This window comes from Papaver somniferum, chromosome 4, assembly GCF_003573695.1.
Source record: "Papaver somniferum cultivar HN1 chromosome 4, ASM357369v1, whole genome shotgun sequence".
Taxonomy (NCBI): domain Eukaryota; kingdom Viridiplantae; phylum Streptophyta; class Magnoliopsida; order Ranunculales; family Papaveraceae; genus Papaver; species Papaver somniferum.
The window spans coordinates 133,352,982-133,367,420 of record NC_039361.1 but is presented as its reverse complement, the minus strand read 5'-3'; the positions used below and the strand labels follow the sequence as shown (position 1 = coordinate 133,367,420).

Here is a 14,439-nt window from a genome sequence, read left to right as displayed (position 1 = left end):
TTCTTCTTCTTGCACTTTCCCCTTCTGTGTCCCCTGAGACTGCAAACCAATTTTCTATCCATGCAGTGATAGTCACTCTAGAGTTACTTGGTTCTCTGCAGCCTAGACCAAACCTAACAGCCCTGCTGTACGTATAGGAGAAGGTGGGAGATTGTTTCTTCCTCAGTACCACATAAACAACATATAGGAGAGAGGTTTTGCATTCTAGTGCACAACTTTGTCATAACAGGCAGAATTTCATAGTAACACTTCCATATGAACACTTGTATTCTAGGTAATGTTTCTAGTTTCCAAATCTTTGTCCATGTTGGATTGATGTGTAGTGTTGTGGTAACTGCTTGTCCTTCCCCTAGATTTATACACTGATTTGACCGTGAGTTTCCTAGCGGGTGTGTGAGGCCAAATTAGTGTATCATCCTGAGTACTAGTGGTTTTAAGGTCAACAGTGAGGATGTTCTCTACCGCCTGTGGGTGAAAGAGCTGGTGGAGGTAATCAGTATTCCATTCCCTAGTAGTTTTGTCGAAAATTTCATTAACCAGTTTGGTGGTGTTCATAACTATAGGTTTTGTTTGTTCCTTAGTTAATTGATTTGGGGAATCCATCGGGAACCAGTGGTGTTTCCATATGTGGATGGTTTCTCCGGTACCTATTGACCAAATGCTCCATTTTTTAACGATTTCTAACCCTACACTGAACCCCTTCCATAGCCAAGACGAGTTAGATTTGATCTTCTCAGAATCTCAATACTGAGAGGAGAGATCCCTTTAAAATATTTTTCCTCCATCACTTTTGCCCAGAGTTGATTTGGATTTTTAATCATACGCCATACGGTTTTGGCTATTAGAGCTTTGTTGAAATTTTCAAAACTTTTGAATCCTATACCTCCTAGTTCTTTGGAAATGCAAAAAAAATAACCCATTTTTTAAGGCACAGTCCTCTACCGTACTCCCTGGTGTGTCCCCACTAGTATGCACGGTTTCGTCTATCCATCTTTTTTGTGATTGCTTTTGGTAATATAAAACATGTCATCTGATAAGCGGCAAGCGAATCAGCTACATGTTTTTATCATGACTCCTTTTCCAGCTCCAGATAGAAGTTTTCCGGACCAACTAGCTAGGCGACAACGGTGTTTTTCGGCTAAAGGTGCAAAACATTGTATTTTGGACCTATTAGTGAAGAGCGGTACCCCTAAATATTTATCATCCAATTTTATTCTACCTACCTTTAGGATGTCTATGATTTGCCTAGCCTTATTATTGGTCACCGATTTACTAAAGAAAATCCCCGATTTTTCATAGTTTATTAATTGACCAGAGCCAAAACTAAACATTTCTAGAATCTTTAGTAATTTTCTTCCATCTTTCTTGCTACCTCTAGTAAAAATTAGACAGTCGTCCGCAAACAGAAGGTGTGAAATGGTGATAGAGTTCTTTGAAAAATTTACCCCTTTTATCCATTTTTTATTTTCTGCTTCAATTAGATCTCTAGAAAGACTTTCCATACAGATTATGAAAAGGTAGGGGACAGGGGGTCTCCCTGTCTAATTCCTCTAGATGGTTTAATCAAAGTGGTAGGAGAACCATTCATTAAGGCCGCACTGGTAGTAGTGCCTATACATTGCATGATCATGCTAATCCATTCCTCACTAAACCCAAGTTTCTTCAGAACAACCTCTAGGAAGGACCACTCAACTCTATCAAAGGCCTTTGACATATCAATTTTTAACCCCATATACCTTTTTTTTGTTTTTTTTTGTTCTCATTGTATGAATGACTTCATGAGCTATCACAGTATTATCCGTAATTTGCCTGCCAGGGACAAAAGCCGATTGATAAGGAGAGATGAACTTATCTAGAAAAGGCTTTATTCTGTTTGCAAGAATTTTCAAGATAATTTTGTAGATAGTATTACAGAAAGAAATTGGCCTGAAATCTGCCGGATTTTCCGGGGAATCCTTTTTAGGGATAAGAGTGATGAAAGTTGCATTTAGCTCTTTGAGAAGGATTTAGATTGAAAGAATTGGTGGATAACCTTAATAACATCCTCTCTGATGAGGTACCAATTCTTTTGATAGAAGCCTGCCGGGAAACCATCTGGGCCTGGAGACTTATCCGGATGCATATCAAAAACCACCAATTTGATTTCCAGCTCGCTAGGGAGCTGTAGGAGTTTGGTGTTATCAGCTTCTGAAATGCTGGTAGGGATGAGATTTAGAATTTTCTCTTGAAATACAGGATTAGTGGTTGATGCCATATTTTTGAAGTGATTATAGAAAGTATTTTCAATATCTCTTCTAGTATGACACCATTCTCCATTTTTTTATAGCTTCAATTTTTAGTTTCCTTGCCGTATATTTCGCTGCGGATTGGAAGTAGCCAGTATTTTTGTCCCCCAAAGTTAGGTTATTATCTGTTGCTTTTATTTTCCAGAAAGCCTCCTCAAAATTGTACCATCTTTCCAGGTCTTCTTGAAGGAGAATTACTCTAGAGCTATTCTCAGTGAGTTTTGAATGTTTTTAGCATATTCAAGAGTTTTATTTATGTTTTTAATATTATTCTGTATATTCCCAAAATACTCTTTATTTCAAATTTTTATCAATTTTTTAACATTCTTAAGTTTGGATACAAACTTATAAGCCTGTGATCCTGCTATCTCCATATCCCAAGCCTCTTCTATAACTTTGAAGCAAGAGGGGTCCTGTAGATAGATCCCAAAAAATTTGAAAGGTTTAGCTCTGTCTTTCCAACACGGGGATGTCCTCAAAAGAATGGGGCTATGATCCGACCCTACTGGCGGCAGGGGATAGACTATTGCTCTTGTGAATAAGTCAAGCCATTCCGGGTTTGAAAAAACCCGGTCGAGACGGGCCTCTATAAAATCCTGCACATCTCTCTTGTTGGACCAAGTATACCCGTAACCCACAAAGCCCAAATCCATAAGCCCTGCTTTATCAATTAAGTTTGTGAATAAACTGAGTTCTTCAGAACTTTTCTTCTTGCCTTCATTCTTCTCACCTTCAGTGAGAATAAAATTCATATCTCCTATAACTAGCCATGGCAAATTCACAGTGGCTGATAGGTTCCTGAAATAAGTCCAGCTTAAGTGTTTCTTAATTTTATAGGGATAACTATAGACAACAGACATTAACCACTCGAAATTTCTAGATTTATCTGTGACTACCACATCAATTTGATTTTCAGTTTGGTTAATCAATTGCATCGAAATCTTGGAAGACCAAGCTAACACGAGCCCCCCTGCAGTGCCAATTGATCCAGTTGGTTCAACAACAATCATATCAAGGTATTGAAATTTTTTGATTAATGGGGTGATGTATTCCGTTGTGTGTTTTGTTTCCTGTAAGAAGATGATGTCTGGGTTTTGGCTCTTGATCAGATTTTGTATATGTAGATATGTTTTTCTATTAATCCCTTGACAGTTCCATCCTAGAATATTCAGAGACATAATTTTGCAGATTTTTACAAAAACCCTAAGTTATCAATTGAATCAGAAATTGAAGTAGTTGACCGAATTGAGAGAACAAGATGTAACAATGAATATGGATATACCTGGTTCTCCTCCAAATTTTTCCTTTTGTTGCTTGAGCTAGCAGCATTGCGTGCCTTGATAGAGTGTACAGTTCCCACCCATTGTTCATCTTGTGCTTTGTTGCAGCTTTTTAGGACACTCAGCTGAGGTAGATCAATGCTTGACTCCAATTTTCTATCTTCTGGTACAGGCAGGGTTGCAGGATTTTGAAGAGTAGGGTGTGGGGGTGGTTTTGAGGATGGGGATGGAAACGGGTTTGTTGGTGGTTTGCTCTGTGGGTTGGATACTGCAAATTCAGATATGTTGCTTGTGGATTGGTAGTGTAGCAGTGCAGTGGAGTTTGATTGGGAGGTATGTTCTTTGTTAGGATCAGTGTCATCTCCATGTTTCTCCTTGCTGTATAGTTGATATGGGAGTTGGATGGTTGGGCTTAGAATAAAATCCAATTTATGAATTTTGGCATTTTGCTTCTTTTGCTTCTTTGCTGTGATGTGTAACATTGCTTTCATTAGCGCCTTCTCATAGTTTGTCTTAAGCAATTTTGTGCCTAACATCACAATGGGTCTTTTCTTTTTCATGTTGGCCTTCTTTTTCCCTTTTCTTCCTTGATCTTCCTTTATAGTTTGTTTCTTAACTTCACCTTCAGCTATGCTAGCCAGAGTTGATTTTCCTACTGCTTTCCCATCCTTTTTATAAGCTTCAAATTTGTAGTGTTTCCTGCCTGACCCTTCCTCAATAGTGAGTGTTGTTTCCCCTTTCATGCCATGACATAAAGCCACCAACCTTTCCCCCTGAGGTGAATTTTCTTGCTCTTTCATTTTAGTTTGCTGAGATAGTGCTGTGGAGACCTTTTCTTTCCCTTTTGCCAAGTTAATTCTTCTTGTTGGTCTAGTGTACTTCTTGAAACTTTCAAATCCTGGTGGTGGTTCAAGAAAAACTGTAGGATCCACTAGTTGGAAAGCAGAGTTGGGGTGAGTGGAGAAATTAACCATTTCTGGTGGTCCATGACTGAATCTGAAGCTACTGGCCTTCCTTTCTCTCTTCTTGAATACCCTTCCATTTTCCAGTCCAGTTCTTTGAAATTTGTGGGCTGGTGATATTTCTTCTCCTTCTGAGAGGTGTCTCTTTGAGTGTACATCTTCAGTTTCAAATAGAGTGTCTTTGTATGAGATGCCTAATTGAAAACTTGGTGTTGCTGTCATCATTTGTTGTTCTCCTTATCTTCCACTTCATTAGCCACTTCCATTTGTGCACCTGAGTTGCTCCCTTCCTCTATGATTAACCTCTGGCTCTGTTGCTGCATAAGCTGGGTTGTTGCAGTGTAAGTTGCATTTGAGAGTGTATGCGTTTGCTCCTCCACAAAAGTTTCAGTCTCCTCCTTCTCCTCTAGTTCTTCCATTATAGTGTCCTTAACAGGGTGTTCAGGGTATTTTGTAGTAGAGCATTTTTTCTTAGTGTGAGCAATCACTCTACAAATCTTACAGAACCATTTTGGTAGTTTTTCAAAAAACAATTTCACTATTATTGGTTCTTTGCTTCCGATTGTAACTGGTATATGGTCCCATAGCCTGTCATTTACATTGATTTCAACTAGCACTCGAGGACAGGAGAGAGTTTGCTAGCTTCTTGAGGGCTTTTCCACCATGGGACATGGTGCCATTGAGCTTGCTATGTTGAAAGGTATCTTCCCACTTTCACATTCGGGAGGGAGATCAATAAGCTTTTCCCACATTGGAATGATGTCCATGTTGACAGCCGCAGGTGCTACTCCAAATAGGTATTGTTGTACTACAACCACGAAAGGCCCCACACCCCAGAGATTTTTGGATAGAGCATACAGAACATCTGACCTTGATTGGAGCTTGAACACAAATATGTTCTTTTCCTTGCCTCTGAACACCAGAGTGCCTTCTGGTAAGTAATCTAGCTGCCAAGCTTGTTGTACCATTTCTGCTGCTTTTTCCTTATGTAACTTGAATTCGCAGTTGATCTTGGTAATTATTTGAAGATTGGGTTGAGATCTACTTTCATCTACATCTTCTTCTTTCATATGAAAAGTTCTATTGATATTCAGGTTTTTGAGCATATTCTCAGTTGATTCAGTAGGATTCATAGTGAAAAAATTTGCTGGTAAATGCAGGCAATCAGAGTATAAATTTGATATGAAGGTTTTGATCTTTTTACACTATGAAACAGCTAACATTGTTACCAAGGTAAAGAACCAGAGCCAAAAAAGCCAGTAGAGCCAATTAATGTCTTTGTAGACTGTTATGAAATGAGAGTTGTACAGGGAGACTTCATTTTCCAAAGCATTGACCATAGTGGTCTGGCACTGACAGATAGTTAACTGCTGCTCACAGAGATGAAGGTACTGCTAGTCAATGGAAAGTGGTGGGGAGGTTACGAGCAAACCGGGGGAAAATGGAATGAGAATGGGATATATTCAATGCTATGAGGTTTGAGGGTTTGAAAGGGTAAGACACAGTGACAACTCTAATGGGAAGAGTGAGAAGTACACAATTAAGATGGTATGGAGTGGAAGACGCGGGTAGATAAGCAGTTGGGGATTATAGCTGAGAGCATTTAACTCGTGAAAGTTACTCCAGTTACCGTTGCCATCACTTCAAACAACAAAGAGTGAAGACAGGGACTGTTGATGGGTGTTTGTTGTTCTATTGGGGCTTTGATGGATATGATTGTGATGTTTTGTAATTTTTTTTTTTTAAAAGACGATAAAAAACTGGAGAAGCTTTGGCTACTTCAGATGAATATCCTGCAAAAACCGCAAAGATATTAGCACAATTTGATAGAGTAAGGATTACCTTTGATATCCGATGCCGCTAGCTCAGGGTTTTGGAGAACCAAATTTTTGTTTACTCTGCATGCATTTCAAGTCAGAGCACTAGAGAGAGAGAGAAAACTTTTTTCTTTTTGGGTATGTCCTAATTAACTGATTTGAGAAAATGTAGACTTTGCCATCATTATTTACGACAATTGTATATTGGCGGATTGTCAAGTTGACTTTGTGAGAGATAACAAAGAAGGTAGTTATTTTCAGAAAGAAAATAACCATAAACTAGGAAATAATTGATGCCACGAGAAAATATCGCAAACAAATAGCAGGTATTTCCGGGAAGAAAATAACCGTTGACTAAAAAGAATTAGATGAGATCCTGGCTTATCTAATGAAAATATTTTGGGAAATATTTGGATTACCAAAATTAACAACAATACCAGACGAAACCAAAAAGGAACGTGGGTGTTGTCGCAAATTAACATCATCATGTCGGTGATATGAGTAAAAAAAAATGGTCCATTAGGCGAACTTTAGACTAAGAAACCATTCTTATGTGACTGCAACTCCCCAAACTGAAATTTCAGAGAGTCAAATTGACAGATTTAATATACTAAATGTGTAAGTTGCTTAACAATTGAGACACCGAAAAGAAAATCATACCATCACAAATAGTATCTGCTATATGGTAAGATTTTAATTTTGTTTTGCAAAAACTTGAATATGAGCGGGAAGAACCAACGGTATATCTCTCAGTTTCAAGAAAACCATCAACCAAAGGCGATACATAGTTGAATGGATTTGAGCACATGGAAGACCATGTGGAATGGGATGAATTTGTTTTGTTACTTGTAGTTCAAACAAATGACGACATACCTTTGCATAACTGAAGCAAAATATATCGGAATTAAAAAGATTTAACAAGATATTCAAAAATGGAAATATCCTGAAAAGATTAGTGAGATAATTAATATCGGAAAGATTAATCAGATAGTTAATGGGGACATAAGGATATGAATCCAAGAACGGAATATGGAGATTTTCCGTGGATCTTGCAGTGAACAATGGCAAGAAAAGAAAAAAGAAAATATTGTGAAACACCTGATGCAATATTTCACGATTTTTGTTCTATTGATACCGAAACAGAGACATGAACCACTAATCGATCATTTAAATAAAATTAGAATAAAGTTATTAAAAAAGAAAATGGATTGCGGAAGCGATTGGATCGAGAGCATTTCTGCTCTGATACCATCTTAGATTTTGATATGTAGATCAAATCTAAGATGAATACCATTGATGATAGCAGAGAATACAAGAATAAATCAATGATATAACAAAAGATAAACAAGAAAATCTACATACCAAAACTGTGAAGGAAGACAATGTTTAACGTGGTTTGGCACTAACACCTACATCCACGGATGAACCCCGTAGGGTGAATTAGATTGCTGCTCAATACTGGAGATGATTGAGTGATTCACAGATACATTATTGATTCCTATTTATAGGAATTAGGATGTTAAGATAAACACTAAACAGTTAACATGGTAACAAACTATATCATTGACTAGGCTTATCTAACTATAATACTTGAATTACTAGATGACTAAATCTTCCAAATAACTTCTCTGCTAACTTGATTCACGTTGTATACGTGCCATATTCCAACAGTACTGTTAGGGTTTTCCACTACAAGTTACGTACCTCCGTAGGGTTTCCCACTGCAAGTCGCGCACCCCCGTATGCAGTCACGTATATTTCACTTTTTGCTTGTGCGTAACTTGATGCATGCATATATAGAGTTCTGTTGATGTAGGGTCATTGTGGATATGAAAAAAATGATTGCCAGTGTTGTGGGTAGTCTTCAAAAAGAGATACTATCGCAGTGATGGCAAAACGATTTGTTATTTATCATTTTATACCATTATATACATGTTTGGGAGGTCTGAACATCACGATTGTGAATTTGTTTCGACAACATTCAATCAAGTACGGAATTTTTATTGCTATATCTGTATATGTGTTAGGTTCAATTGCGATGACAGACAACATTGCTGGTAGTTTGTTAATGTCTACTGCCAACCATTTAATGATATTAAATCAAACACAAGAGCACAGGGAAAAGAATTGATTAAAGATTTCACGTATGGTTCCTTGGATACAAACACTCATTCGCAATATCCAGATGGCGCAATTGTTCCTTAGATGCACACTGGGAACAAATTCTCAATTTGCTTAAAGAAAAACCAGTAACCACTCATTTGCAATAGCCTGGTACTGGCCTCAAAATAAGTACCAGTAAAAGCTGCATATGGGACTTCCTGTTGGGTGACAATTACAGCAGTTGGTTTCTTTCTTATAGGAAATTTGATATAGTGGTGTGTGGCATTGGAGTGTCGACAACCTTTAATGAAGTATAGATTTTTCATTGTATTACCTCATTTGATTGTTTCAATTGCAATGAATAACAATGATAGTAGTTTATTAATGTAGGAAATACCATATGGTCCTCAGAATAATATATTAGAGAGAGTTTAGTCCAGTTGACTGAGTCAACTATCTGTTTGGTCCTTTTTGGTAAAATATATTATTATTTGGTCCTAAGGTGACGTCATGGATGATGTAATTTTCAGATAGTAGTGGCAGAAATACCCTTTTAATGGGGACCATATATATACTCATTATTAGGAGAGAATAAAATAATTTTCAGATTTATTTTCTCTTACCTTTTTTTTTTCTAGATCTACTTTTTTCTTCTTCTTCTTCTTTTTTCTTCTGCTACTATTTACGATGGTGTGTTAAGATGAAGATGATGATGAAACGATGAATATTTGTATGTTTTTTTCTTTGTGTTTGTTGTTGTTTGCTGTTGAAGATGGTGGAGATGATGAAGACGATTTTTTAATGAATTTTTCTTGATTTTTTTTGTCTCTGCTGCTGATGAAGACGACGATGATTTTTCGTTTTTTCGTCATTTTTCCTGCTGCTGCTTTTGAAGATGATGAAAAAGATAAAGATCTGTTATTGTTGTTGTTGTCAAAGAAGATGAAGATTGAAAAGAAGATGATGAAGAAGATTTTCGATGTTGCTGCTGCTGTTGAATGACGAAGAATTTATTTCTGCTGCTGTTGAAGACGTCGGAGATGATGATGCTGCAGTTCATTCCATAAATGAAGTCTGTCTTTTCTAGGTTTTTATATGGAGTTCGTTTCTGGAATGAACTCTGTTTTTTTTAAGGTTTTTATATGGAGTTCATTTCTGGAATGAACTCTGTATTTTTAGGTTTTGTATGGAGTTCATTTCTGGAATGAAGTCTGATTTGTATAGGTTTTTATATGGAGTTCATTTCTGGAATGAAATCTGATTTGTATAGGTTTCATATGGAGTTCATTTCTGGAATGAAGTCTGATTTGTATAGGTTTTATATGGAGTTTATTTCTAGAATGAAGTCTGTTTTTTTAGGTTTTTATATGGAGTTCATTTCTGGAATGAAGTCTGATTTGTATAGGTTTTTATCAGGAGTTCATTTCTGGAATGAAGTCTGTTTTATAGTATGTAATGAAGTGCACAGTTTTCATCAGGCAGAATGAACTGCTACAAAAAAAAATAAGTTGAAATTAACACGGAAGGGTACTTTGGTCCATTTAATATTTTTAAATAATTATAGACCAAACATTAAAGGCGTTTTCCCAAAGGACTAAACAGACATGGGCTCACCTAAAAAAGGACCAAACGATATTTTTCCCTTTATTAATTTCGACTGCCAAAAGTTCCTTTACCAGCTTTCAGCAGAGAAATATACAACAACTCTTTCCATGTATCAGGTACACCTGGTAAACACCAGTGGCTACAATCTTGATGACCCAAAGCTGCGATCCTCTCTTGAATAGTGTAATTTTTCGCATACACAGAAGGGTGTGCATCTGCTCGATAGTAACTAAGTTTACTGACGTTCAAATATAAAACAGGAGTCTTCATTTTTTGAAGAGTTTTTTCAAGTATCTTCACCTGCATAGGTGACGTTTGAATGTAAGTTTCATTTTCCACCTGTGTTCCATCTTCCTCCTCCGGAAAATAGACAAGTAAGTTTCAGAGAAGTTTAAATTGCTTGATACCCTTATTACCAAGAAACCCAATTGACAACTTAAAATGGTCTTGCTATACTTACACGTAATGGGTTTCCGAATATCCCCGGAAAACAACTTGTGTTCTGTTGGAATCAATATTCTTGTCGATCCATTTCCTCCAAGTAGTAAGACCCTTCTTGTATGCTTTAAGCATCTCCATTTTTTGGTGCAGGTAATTACCTTCTTGAAAATAGTTGACTCTATAATTTAAACCATAACATCAGTATCAGAGTTTTTCCAATGGAATGTGTGGGAAGATAAATGTCGAAATCCACATGAGATAAATATTCATTTCTCATAAAATTCTTCTCCAATTCCATCTTCTTAAATTAATCTGAAGATGACATGGCGTAGTTTTTGGTAGACATTTTCAAAGTGAATGACCTAGAGATTAAACTATCCCGGTAAGCAATACACTAAATACCATTTTTAGTTTTAATAAAATCTTAAAATCACTAAAAGTTAAATCTACATTTAATCAAAAAGCACGATTGGAGATGAACTTTTATTCTTTATAATCTTGAGGAAATTGGAATGAGGATGTCTTGTTTCTGTTGCTCGGAAAAGCAGGTGTGAAGAGAAAAAAGTATGACTTGTTTGCGTTACTTACCCATTATTAGTTTTCCCATCAACCCACCAATGAAATGAATCAAAAATAACGACATCAGCATCGCTGTACACCGATGACTCGAGCTTATCAATCACGTCCAACCTTATAACATCTCGCTCCGGTTTTAGAACATTTCGGTTACGATCCTTTTTAGATTCATAGACAAGGAAGGCAGACCACACAAATGCTATAGTACAATTGTAGTCCTGAATCCAAAACCCAACATGTACATTTTTGTCAAACAGAATCAACAAAAAGGTTATCGTTTTTGTCACACAGGAAATGCGAACTTAGAAAATTAGACATGCCTTTACCTCATATATTAATGAAAAATCTCCTCTGGACTTGAATTCGGTATTCCTGGGTAGCGGATAAACTCTGCTTTTATCTGGGACGGCATTCCAGAGGATACACGACAAAGAAGCATACATATTATAATTCAATGGATCCCCAGCAAATACCAATTTTTTCCCCCTTAACCTCTCCAGGAAATCTGTTCCATTGAGGATTCTGTGATAATAATTAAAATTCATGATCAACTACTTTAAAACAAACATCAAAATGCTTGAACAGTGGATACAACTTAAATTGAGGATTCTATGAACCATGAATACCTGGGGATGTTGTTACACCTTGCATTTGTTTGCACAGATGGCCACTGCCATTGCCACTGGAGGTACTGATCATCAGGTCTTCCATTTTTGTAACACTCGAAAGAATGTCTACCGAGAAATGGGCAAGAACCTGGAGGATAGTACTGTTTTCTATTCTCGTCCCTCACCCATTCTCCATCAAAAATATCACATTCACTATCAAACAGATCCTCATCACCATTTTCTATAGAAGATTTACTTGGGGGCGCAATCAAATTGTCTTCTGCAACCATCGACTCTCCCACACTAGGACTATCATTGTCGACAACATTAAAACTGTTTTCTGTGTGATTTGTTATCAATGTTACTGGAGAAAAAGAAGAAGAGATAGAACTAGAACCAGAAGTAGCATTGCTGTTACCAGTACTATAAAGGCCAACGGGAGAAATGAAATTTGAGATAGAACTTATTAACTTTATTTTGAAGAATGGGATTCATTACTGATGGGGAAATAGAGGGTAACATGAAAATAATAGCTGTAAAGATCAGGATTGAAGCTCCAAAGAGCACTGTTAGTGATCGATTCTTCCTTGAACGATGTTGTGTCGGAAATATCGCTAATAAGTGACATAATTTATCCCAAATCTTTATCATTTTCTTGTATGAAAGGAAAGAAGCAGACCTAAATGATTCAAAAGCTAAAGAGAGACCAAGATAAAAGCCTCATGCGATTGTCAACTCCAAGTTGCAATATGCAACTTCTTATAATCTCATACCAATGCGCATATCAAGGGGATCATTAATTATGTGTTAATTACTCCTGTTTCCTATATCTAAGCTGAGAACATATTTAATTCACCATTTTTTTCTTCATGTCATTTGGTAGCTTATAAAACTGAGACATATTCCGTAAACCAATTTTAAATGTCCGGCCGACACTTGGTAGTGCCTTCTTATGCTGCCATTATCGACTAGGGGCAAATTAAAGATGAATTGTACTAATTTCAAACGGTTGATCAATTGAATAACCCCAGTTGTAATTGGCAGTAAGTTCATATCAGTAATAAGATCAACAAAGTGACTGGACAAGACATGAAACAATTTTGTTCGTCAATATACTGTATATTATGTCTTATAATCTCGTACCAATGTGAATATATTGTGTCTATAAGAAAAGACAAATAAGCCGAAAGTACAAAACCAGTGCACAAGAGTGCCCTGTGCCAATTGCAGATTCTGGTCAGGTACAGTAGTCCTGCCATTTTTAGGAGGTGCAAAGCCGTTCAGATCAAAAGGATTCACGTGATCCATACAAATGATAGGCTCCTGAGAATTACTCTGAAATTTGTAAGAACAAAATATGTGATGCAGTCTATCATTTCTATCTCCTTGCGTGGTAGCAAATAGGATAGCGTCCTTGGGCATGATAAGGACTTTTAAAACTTTCTAAAGTAGCTTCATCTTCAGCTTTTACTGTCACATTTGTTTTCTGCATTTGCCCAATCAAGGGATAATTGAGCTCCTCTGTTTGCTCCATCAGTTCCATGGTATCCTGAATATTCTCTTGCACCAATGAACTTCCCAGTAAAATCAAACAAAGTAACAACAATGTAGGTAGTCTGCAAGTCAAATAGTTAAAGGTTACGTATCTTTATATTGACCCCAAATAGTCCCATGTTAGCTGAGTTATAGCTCATTGGTTGAATAGTTTCAGATCTTCTGTAGTATAGTGGTGACTATTCAAGATGTGATAAGGATGATTGTGCACTCTGTTATGATCACTCAGGTGAATGATGATGTTTTCACCGCTTGTTTAATATTTAGAGAGGCAGAATAAAACAAAAAGCACATCTAACTTTCCAGATGAACCAACAAACAGTAGCATAAATGGTCGTTTAATGTTTATTTTTCTGTATCTAGGAATCAGCCAACCAATGTTGGTAGCTTGACAAGTATCATGACTATATCCCAACAACTCCAACCATACTTGGATGGAAAATGGACATTCCATGAAAAGGTGCCTCATACTGTCCTCTCCACTTTTGCATGACTTACATAATGGATCAATGTAGTGCATGCTGCTTGCATCCTTAGCATTAGAAGGTAGAATTCTATGAGCACATTTTCAGAAAATGTTTTTATGGATTGAGAGGTATCCATGTCCAAATCTTACTCCAATCGGCCATATTTGGATCCTACTTATAGTTTTCTCTTATCTTAGTAGTGTAGAGAGATTTGGCTGTAAATCTTTCATTCTCGGTTGATTCCCATTTAATAGTATCGTTTTGAACCATAGTATCTTAATAGCCTTTATATCTCCCGGGTAAATAGTGCCTGAAGTTAATATCATCCCAATTATTCATATCCGAGGTGAGATGTTTCACCAGAGTACAATCCTCAGGGCAGTTAGGTGGTTTAGTGAGGTGAATGGCAGGATCAACAATCCATATGTCACCCCAAATGTTAATGTCTGCCTTATCACCAGCATGCCAAGAGCAATACTTTTGAGTGTTGCCAATTTCACCTAATGAAGGTAACTTGATTAATACCTAAACCCTATATATAAAAAAGATAAAAATGGTAGGTCTCTTGCATAACATATTACATATACGAAAATTTTGTATGAACCGAGAATTTAAACTACGACAAAACAATATCCTCACAGTGGGTGGGCCCAAAGCCTACACCCCTATTTTCTCCCGCCGGCGCACCCTTAGTGAGGGTGTTGTTGTGGCGTAGTTCAAATTCTCGGTTCGTATAGAACC

General features: G+C 36.9%; 1 protein-coding gene and 1 long non-coding RNA gene across 2 annotated transcripts; both read right to left on the bottom strand.

Moving 5' to 3' along the window:
- Positions 1–6,259: 6,259 nt before the first annotated feature.
- On the bottom strand, positions 6,260–7,810 carry LOC113276622. The gene is made up of 2 exons (XR_003324579.1): positions 7,707–7,810; positions 6,260–6,425 (listed from the first exon to the last, which is right to left on the bottom strand). It is a non-coding gene; the product is annotated as an uncharacterized LOC113276622 (long non-coding RNA).
- Positions 7,811–10,057: 2,247 nt separating this feature from the next.
- On the bottom strand, positions 10,058–12,357 carry LOC113274280 (protein trichome birefringence-like 2). The gene is made up of 5 exons (XM_026523712.1): positions 11,696–12,357; positions 11,396–11,591; positions 11,082–11,287; positions 10,513–10,671; positions 10,058–10,352 (listed from the first exon to the last, which is right to left on the bottom strand). The coding sequence occupies exons 1-5, from the start codon at positions 11,965–11,967 to the stop codon at positions 10,349–10,351; spliced, it is 837 nt and encodes a 278-aa protein (XP_026379497.1). The 5' UTR covers positions 11,968–12,357; the 3' UTR covers positions 10,058–10,348.
- Between the last annotated feature and the right edge of the window lie 2,082 nt (positions 12,358–14,439).

Bases quoted from the DNA above. Each gene is read 5' to 3' on its own strand.
- LOC113274280 (XM_026523712.1), bottom strand. From the start codon at position 11,967: ATGGTTGCAGAAGACAATTTGATTGCGCCCCCAAGTAAATCTTCTATA. The intron at 11,288-11,395 runs GTAAAGGCATGT...TTTTGGATTCAG, and splicing joins ATTTTTCATTAATATATGAG to GACTACAATTGTACTATAGC. The intron at 10,672-11,081 runs GTAAGTAACGCA...TTTAAATTATAG, and splicing joins GATGGGAAAACTAATAATGG to AGTCAACTATTTTCAAGAAG.